At 42.1% G+C, this 8,763-nt stretch overlaps 1 protein-coding gene across 5 annotated transcripts in view; it reads left to right on the forward strand.

Moving 5' to 3' along the window:
• The window catches only part of SCEL (sciellin), an 84,049-nt gene extending 79,361 nt beyond the window's left edge, over positions 1-4,688 (forward strand). For all 5 annotated transcript variants that reach the window (XM_038387653.2, XM_043504643.1, XM_038387652.2 and 2 more), the window contains one exon: positions 670-4,688. In XM_038387653.2, coding sequence (XP_038243581.1) covers positions 670-686 — 17 coding nt within the window. In that variant the 3' untranslated portion in view covers positions 687-4,688. The remainder of the gene's footprint in view (positions 1-669) is intronic.
• The last annotated feature ends 4,075 nt before the right edge of the window (positions 4,689-8,763 follow it).

An 8,763-nucleotide genomic window follows, 5' to 3' on the forward strand; every position in this document is an offset into this window, starting at 1 on the left:
TCTCTCTCAAATTTCCAAAGTATCTTTCACAAAATGCAATACCATTTTTGTTTCAGTGACGGTTTCTGGTGATATCTGTCACACTGTCTAGAGTGGCTCACAGCTGTGAGTGCTAACATCAGGGCAGACTGTCAAGAAGCAGGGCAGAGACCCCAAACTAGTTGTATGTTCTATAATTAGATTGCACCAACCCAGTAACAAGCGTGAATTCGTAACACATTATAACAATCTTACCATGGAGTCACAGACAGTCCTGTTGGGCAGTCCAGTCTATCTTGCCACCCATGCAAGCTAGACTTAGTGATACAGTAACTCTCCACTTAACATCCTCTCACTTAATGTTGTTTTGATCTTACGTTACCCTAAAACTTGAGCTGGGACTGCTACCCATAGGAATGGTAAGCCTAGCCCAAAGTCCCTTACCCATAGAAACTCTAATGCTAGGGAGGAGATGCCTACCCATAAGAACTCTAATGCTGGGGTGGGGATGCCTACCCATAGGAAGCCCAACCTTAGCACAGGGATGCCTACCCATAGTATCTGACCACTAAGTATCTGGCCCCAATATCTCTTTACAACAATTTAATTGCCTTCATTTTTGTGTGTTTAGAAAGTGTTGATTGTCTATTTGCTGTGATGCTTCTACTCAGTCTTTTCTTTGTCTTGCAGAAAAATGGATCTACTAGTTTTGGCTTCCAGAAACTAGGATAAAGATACACCAGGATTTAGTTAAATACATTTTCCTAATACTTAAACCTATGTAAAATGTTTAATTTTTTTTGTTAAGACTGACATATTCTAAATATAATATTACTAAATAGTCTCTATAGGAACATAGTCTATGAGACTTAAAATGACTATAAATACTTCCAGAAAGCAACAGAATGTATGGTTCAGTATGTCCATCAGATGTGTGAAAGTTATTTCTACATGTGATTTAGCAAAAGTAGAAATGGATCATATGGAAGGACATATCTCTGCCTGTGAATTTTGAAGGAACTGTTTTCTGTTTATCCAAAATATGCCTGGTAACAAATAAAGAATTGTTATCTTTATATGCTATGTTTTTAACATTGATACATTTGTAAACAATGTGTTTTTTGAAAACCAGTGGTCTTATGGTTATCCAGTACAGTTATAAAATGTATACTCTACACGACATTACTTTCTTATATACAGTATACACTTTTGCAAGGTGGTTATGCAAACACTTTGTGACTGCTAATTATAAAGAACATAAAAAGCACTTTTCTTGGCATAGAAAATACATTAAATAAATGAAAAGAACTGTTCATTATTTGTCACAATACATCTGTTCACAAAGAGTCAGCAATATTCTGCATTATTCTCTGAGAGTCATAAAGTAGTTCAGTGATTTATTGAGCTAGAGTGACTGGTTTTGGCTCCTGCATTCTGTCTTGGGATCTTTGCTTGATCTTTTACATCATTAACATTATTTTACATTATTAACATTCATTTTTCTCCTTTGTATCTCAGCAAAAAATCGTTGATCAAGTGTGACTATGAAAGAATACTTTTTTTCAAAGGGGTAAAAAAAATAAAAATGCATGTGGAAATCAACTGATTCCCAGACAAAAACCTACTGGTGAAAGGAGTGTTTAGTTGAAAGAACTACCTATTTCTTATTCCTTCTCTGCTGTTACTTAGAAGACAACTAGGTAACGCAGATCAAACAATTTATTTGAAGAAATGTTAAACTTAACAGGCTAGATCTTGCAATGTGGTCAAGCAGCATGGAGTGCACGTCATGTATAGTCTGTGCAGGGGTGTGGCTTAAAGTTCACCTTTGCAGTCCTATGATCTTGCTACTATTCTGTGCAGTTCAGTCCCCCTGCAGTGTGAGGGCTGCTGCAATTTAAGCAAAGTTGCAATGGTCACATGGGACTAAAAACAGATGAAGATTAGCATAGTGCAGGGTGTTCTGTCCATACTTCCTTCCTCCAGACATGCCCGCCCGTCTTTCCTGTCAAATCTGTAGCAGTAGGGGTAATAGGCATGAAAGTCCCTCAGCTCTACCCTCTTCCAGGGCCTAGTTAAGGTGGCTTCACAGGCAGATTGTGTGGGGCAAGGCAGCCCTTACATAAAAGATGATTTGGCCTACTGGTTTTTATGAAACCTTCTTGTGAATTAATTAAAGCAACTTTAATAAACATAGGTTTCAGAGTAGCAGCCGTGTTAGTCTGTATTCGCAAAAGGAAAAGGAGTACTTGTGGCACCTTAGAGACTAACAAATTTATTAGAGCATAAGCTTTCGTGAGCTACAGCTCACTTCATCGGATGCTTATGCTCTAATAAATTTGTTAGTCTCTAAGGTGCCACAAGTACTCCTTTTCTTTTTAATAAACATGTTATTGTAAATATGAATCCTGGTTTGAGCAAACTGCTGACAAATACTTTAAAGAGTGCTGGGACGTCTCTGCTTCATAAGGGAACAATGTCCACAATGATGTGGAGAGAGTTGGTCCAAAATATTTAACACTAGAGGATACATATTCTGTCCTGGTGGAAGGCTACACCTGGACCAACTGAGATTGGCTGTGTGTGGTTACAGAAGAAGCTATGAATTAGAAACATAGCACTGGGATCTAGAGGCCAGGGTTGTCCACATCTGATATTTTGTTTCAGTCCATTGCAAAGGTTAGGGGCCAGCAGTAAATCTAAACAAATGTGGGGGCAGTTAGATCTGAGGATTTGATTCAGGTCCATCCATAATAAAAATGTTTAGTGGCTGGGAAATTTTTATTATTATAAAAATAATAATACATAATTCTGTGCTCATGAATTCATACTTGATAAGCAGCCATGGTAATTGTGCCATATGTTTTATTGTTGTTTTTATTATATGTACATATGTGCTGAAAAGTAATAACAGTTTTTTGGCACTTGAAGTTTAGCACATAAAAGGACTGGACAGCAGTATCTATTTAAAATATCATATTAACATCTCAATGCTCATGTAGCAAAATGAAATCTCTTTTTGCATATCATTAGCATATAATGTTTAATTTTTCTTTGCCTGGTGCTTCATGGAAACATCCAAAGGAACAGTTTTGCAGGCAGCTGTTTTAATGAATCCTTTATCTTCAATAATGCCTTAAATTAGACTGAAAAGCTGCATTGAGGGATGCTATAGTAAATTATGTGGGTTTTTGTGATTCATCAAGACCATTTTCTCGACATGTAATGGATACTTCTTTATTTTACAAAGCAGGGGCACACCTCCAAAGAAGGGGAGGAATCAAGCAATAAGGAAAAAATGATACAAGCATGGAGAGAGAAATAATGTTTATAGAATGGGAAAGTAGATATTAATAAGTTTCAAAGATGTAGTTTACTTGAGGATTACTCACTTATTGAATAACACAGGTGTGACAATCAGGGTCCAGACACCCCAAATAGAGAAAAGCGTGTCTGAAACCCCAAAGAACAAGCAACTGAATCAACAGCTTGTATATAATGTTATGTATAAACATGTCTCGTAAAGTCTCTGCTGAAAGCTTGTAATGTTCTGAACTTAAGAGTCATTAGGAGATATGTATGCAGGTTATGGTTATGAATGTATGCATGTATAGAATATAGAAAATGGCAATTGTATATGTGTATAGAAAATGGCAATTGTAATTGGGGGACCTTCCAGGCTAGTTGTTTACACAAAACTCCCAGCACCTAGCATTTTACAACCCAGGGAAAATCAGTGATGGACCATTAATGTTAATGGAAAGACATTGACACTGAAAAGGAAACACCAGTCTTAAGGCCTTGTCTACACTACACGATTAAGTCGACGTAACAGATGTACAGGCATTGCACTAATTACTTTGGTTTTTCATGTCCACACTACAGTTCCCCTGCCAGTGGTGCTAATCCTCACCACAAGCGCTTGCACCGACTTAAGTGTGGCAGTGTGAGGCACTGACAGCCCGGGCTGTAGACTCTGCGTGAATCCCTCAGCTGGGAGTTCCACTGTTGGATGCTGATAGCCCAGGCTGTTGGCTCTGTGCAGAGCCCCACTGCCTGATGCTGACAGATTGGGCTGTTGGCTCTGCGCAGAGCACCACTGACCAGTGCTGACAGCCTGCATGGAACTGACAGGCAATGTAAATAATGCAGGGTCTACACAGACGCTGCATTGTCCTAACTACATTGACCTAAGCACTACTCCTCTTGTGGAGGTAGAGTTATTAGGTCAGTGTAGTGGGGACTTATAGTTGCTGCGTTGTGCTGTAGTATAGACACTTACAGGGTTAGGTCGACATAAGGTTGAATTGTAGTATAGACCTGGCCTTAGAAAACTAAGGAGGAGGAAGTTTCCCCTGCTCTGTGTTACTATTGTTCGAAAGAAAGAGGAAAAAACCCTGCAAACCCTGTTACAAAGGAAGGGAGGATTTTGAAATGAAGTCTATCGAAACAGAGGGCCAACATCTAAGTGGGGCGCTGTTTGTGAAACACTGGATCCCCTTTCAGACAGAGGGCATGCTGGGAAACTGTTCAGAGGCAGTGGTTACTTTGTATTAGAAAAGGGAATTTAGCTAATATAGACGTACAATGCCTGATGATGTGTCTTTATGGTTATTTTCTGAGTAACTTGTATGTTTTTGCTTTTCTGTACTATTTCCATCTTTGAATCTGTGATTTTTCTGTTAAAATAAACTTTTTGTTTATTTTTACCCCAAGCAGGTCTCTAGTGTGCAGACTGTGTGTGTGCCAAAGTGAACTGATATTTGGGGCATTTCATGCCATTGGGGTGATGAACCAGAGGGGAAAAGCCCAAGTGTCTGGTAGTTAAGAACTCTGGGACACAGATTTGGGGAGACCTCGGACCAGAAGGTGTTGTTGAGGGCACTCTGCAAGGAGTAACTTGGCTGCAGAAAGCCAGGGTGAAACCTTATGCTTGTACTCAGACCTCTGAACCATAGCAAAATGTCATGGCCACTTTATTACACCTTTCATAGGCTGTGTAGTTCCCTTGTGCGCAGCCCATTTACTTGGACTGTATATAGATGTCTGGATCTGGTTCTTTAGTCTGCTCCCTCATCCTTGCTCTCCTGACACTTCTAACATAATCTGGTCACTTTTCCTGCTTCTTAGGCCTCTTTCCTCCCCAGTGATTTGTTCTTGGCTCCCTACGTTGTGTGCTTGGGTGGCAGGTATCATAGGCAAGGGTAGGCTGTACCTTCCCAAACAGCCTAGCATGGCCCTGTCCATGCTCTGCCCCCAGGCCAGGCCCCCTCCTGCGGTTTCCAAAGCGCACTGCTTGGCTGGCCCAGGCTGGCTGGAGCTGGCTGGCCTGCTTCCCGCAGGAAGTCAGGGCGGCTGGGTGCTGGGGCCGTGCCGCCTGGAGCATGGGGGCTGGCCATGCCTCCTGGAGCACGGGGGCCAGGAGCACTGCTGCCTGGCACACCAGGGCTGAGACCTCACCCTCTGGCTGACCAGCGCTGAGGCCGGGAGCCACGGTGGGGGTGATCTGGGCTCCTGCAGGTAGGGAGGGGGGCAGATGGGAAGGGGCAGGACTGGGCACAAGGAGAGGCACTGGAGGCTAACTTTTCTAACTCTCTAATATATATATCATTTTTCTACTTACTTATGAAATCTCTATATACCCCCCACCACAGGTCTGATTTTGCTCATACTTACCATGATGTAAAATCAGTATAAATCTATTGACATCAGTGGAGTGACTCCTGATTTATACAGGTGTGAGTGAGTGGAGAAGAAAGCAGATTCCCCAGTTCCCTGCACCTTGTGAAATCATTTATAGCGATTCAAAGCTGAATGCAAAGTGGGTATGGAACATACCAAATTGGAACGGTCGCATTTTACCCCAATCTGCATGGATGTCAATGACTACACGAGGTGCAGAGCCATGAATAATCATTCCTATATCAATATATGCAAAGCCTCCTATGTTACCTGTCTCACCACTCATCCCTAGCATGTGCCTTATGATATGTGCCTGAAGCAGAGTGGGTGGGATAGAGTGATACTCTGATACTGCTGCCTCAGGCACTGTCTGCAGGCAGCATCATTTAGAGAAATCTTAAAGCTGCTGTAAGTTACACCAGGGGTTGTTTTGGTGCAAGGTCAGGAGAATGGAAAGGTAGCACCATGTTGCCCACTCCTCAGCTGCACCAGACACAGGCTCCTCCTTCCTCATTCTCCTGGACATCTATGTGGTATCTGAGCCCTCTTTTCTGTGGACCTCCCCCAGGGTCAGTTCTTGGCCTGGTGGTTCTTTTCTGTGTAAATTCCCCCTCTCTCATTTTATCTCTACTGCTAAAAGGACAGTGACAAGTGGCTCGGGACTAAAATGGAGGTTTTTGTTAACTTTTTTGTAACAAAACTAAAAATTAATAGCAATGGCACCACATTGAGATCCCACTTCTCATTCTAACCTTTGAGACTCTTTACAATGCCTCTCCTTACTGGTCTGCTCTTATTTCTTGCCTCATCATCCTTGCTGCCTTCCTCCCTCTTGACAGCAGTGCCAGCCCTGCTAACCCAATCATCTGTTTCTCTGACAATCACCAGCATGCCTCTTTTAATGCTAACTCTTACGTGATTCGTAAGGCCACTATGTTGTTCTTAAGATCTCTCTTTAAGACCCACATCTGTTGTGGTGCTTTTAAGAACTCAGCCAGTGATGGTTTTCAGGGCACAGGCAGTTTAGTTAGCACTTTATTTCTAGATAATTCATCATTATTAATAATATAATAAATATTTACAACTATTGAAGTACAAATATATGTAACAATTTGACTGAATTTCTCTTTTCTCACCCTTAATATGCACTTGTCTTCCTAGACTGTGAGCTATTTAGGGCAGGGACTTTATCTTGTATATCTTGGTGCAGTGCCTAGCACAATGGGGCCCCAATTCTGATTGGGGCCTCGCTGCACTACTACCATATCAAAACATAATTCATAACTATGTGTATGGATCATGACAAAAGTAGAACATCTTCCTCAAACTAACTACCTTGTAGTTTTAATAACTGGCTAGGAGCTTCAGTGACTTATCGCAATTATACATTAACAGCTACATTCTCATTCTCTATGCCAAGACTTGCAATTACTTGGTTTTGTCCTATAAAAGTCAATATCAGAGTTTAAATCATGCAGACAACCCATGGGTCAGTCATGACACTATTATGCATTCAAAAGACACCTATTTTCAAAGTAATCAGCCAGTTAGTCAATTTAAAAAAAGGCATCCAGAACTTAAAATAAAAAAGTTAATGACAAGTAGAAGCAGAGCTTTTAAAAGTGGAGGATGAGTATTTGGAAAGCAATAATAAGCATACAATCTCAGGACATGTCCATTCATGGAGTGTTGGCATGTATTCTGTTGCCACTGAAGTTAATGGTAAAACTTCCAGTGATTTCAACAGAAGCAGGCTCCAACCTTTTGTGCTTAAAACTGGGGTCCTTGTAAACATTTGTTTTATCCTTGTGGGCAAAGTACAGCCCGGGGGCCGCATCTGGCTCTTCAGACGTTTTAATCTGGCCCTCAAGGTCCTGCCAGGGAGCGGGGTCAAGGGCTTGCTCTGCGCGGCTCCCAAAAGCAGTGGCACATCTCCCCTCCGGCTCCTACATGTAGGGGCAGCCAGGGGGCTCCGTATGCTGCCCCTGCCCCAAGCGCTTCCCCCGTAGCTCTCATTAGCCCGCAAAAGGAGCAAATGGGAAGTGCAGGGGTGGCGCCTGCAGACAGGGCAGTGCGCAGAACTGCCTGGCCACAACTCCATGTAGGAGCCAGAGGGGGGACATGCTGCTGCTTCCGGGAGCTGCTTGAGGTAAGCACCACCCAAAGCCTGCACCCCTGACTCCCTCCTTTGCCCCAGCCCTGATCCCCCTCCTGACCTCCGAACCCCTTGGTCCCACCCTCCTGCACCCCAAGCCGGAGCCCTCATCCCGCCACCCACACCCCAACCCACTGCCCCAGTCCGGAGCCCCCTCCTGCACCCTGAACTTCTCATTTCTGGACCCACCCCAGAGTCCGCACACCCAGCCAGAGCCTTCATCCCCTCCCACACCCCAACTCCCAATTTTGTGAGCATTCATGGCCTGCCATACAATTTCTATACCCAGATGTGGCCCTCAGGTCAAAAAGTTTGCCCACCCCGTTCTATACCATTGTCTCTGTAGGGAGCTGGCATCTATTGAATTTCAATGTATTCCCTTTCTGTACATGGCCCAAGTTTTGGAATGAGGATAGGAAACAACTAGCTGTACTGAAGTTCTATTATTATGATTTAAAATCATCAAATATTTTGAATTATAAAGTGTTTTGAAGGTGTACAAAGTAGCGTAATTGGTGTTTGCATTTTACTTTACTGCAGGGAGTTTGGAGATAAAGCTATTTACAAGTGAAGGTGGTGTGTATTCATACTCTTATGTTAGCAATGTGTATATTCCCATATTACATGGTGCTTACAGGTTCAAGCCCTATTCTGCATTGGCAAGTGTGTCTAGATTAGGGTTTTGTGCCCATGTGATTACATTGGTGTAGTTATAGCAGTTTACACTAGGACTGTCGATTAATCACAATTAAAAAAGTTAACTCGCGATTAACTTTAAAAAATTAATCACAATTAGTCACCATTTTAATTGCACTGTTAAACAATAGAAAACCAATTGAAATTTATTAAATATTTTGGCTGTTTTTCTACATTTTAAAATATATTGATTTCAATTACAACACAGTATACAAAGTGGACAGTGCTCACTTTATATTATTATTTTTTAT

This window comes from Dermochelys coriacea, chromosome 1 (assembly GCF_009764565.3).
Source record: "Dermochelys coriacea isolate rDerCor1 chromosome 1, rDerCor1.pri.v4, whole genome shotgun sequence".
In the NCBI taxonomy this organism is placed as follows: Eukaryota; Metazoa; Chordata; order Testudines; family Dermochelyidae; genus Dermochelys; species Dermochelys coriacea.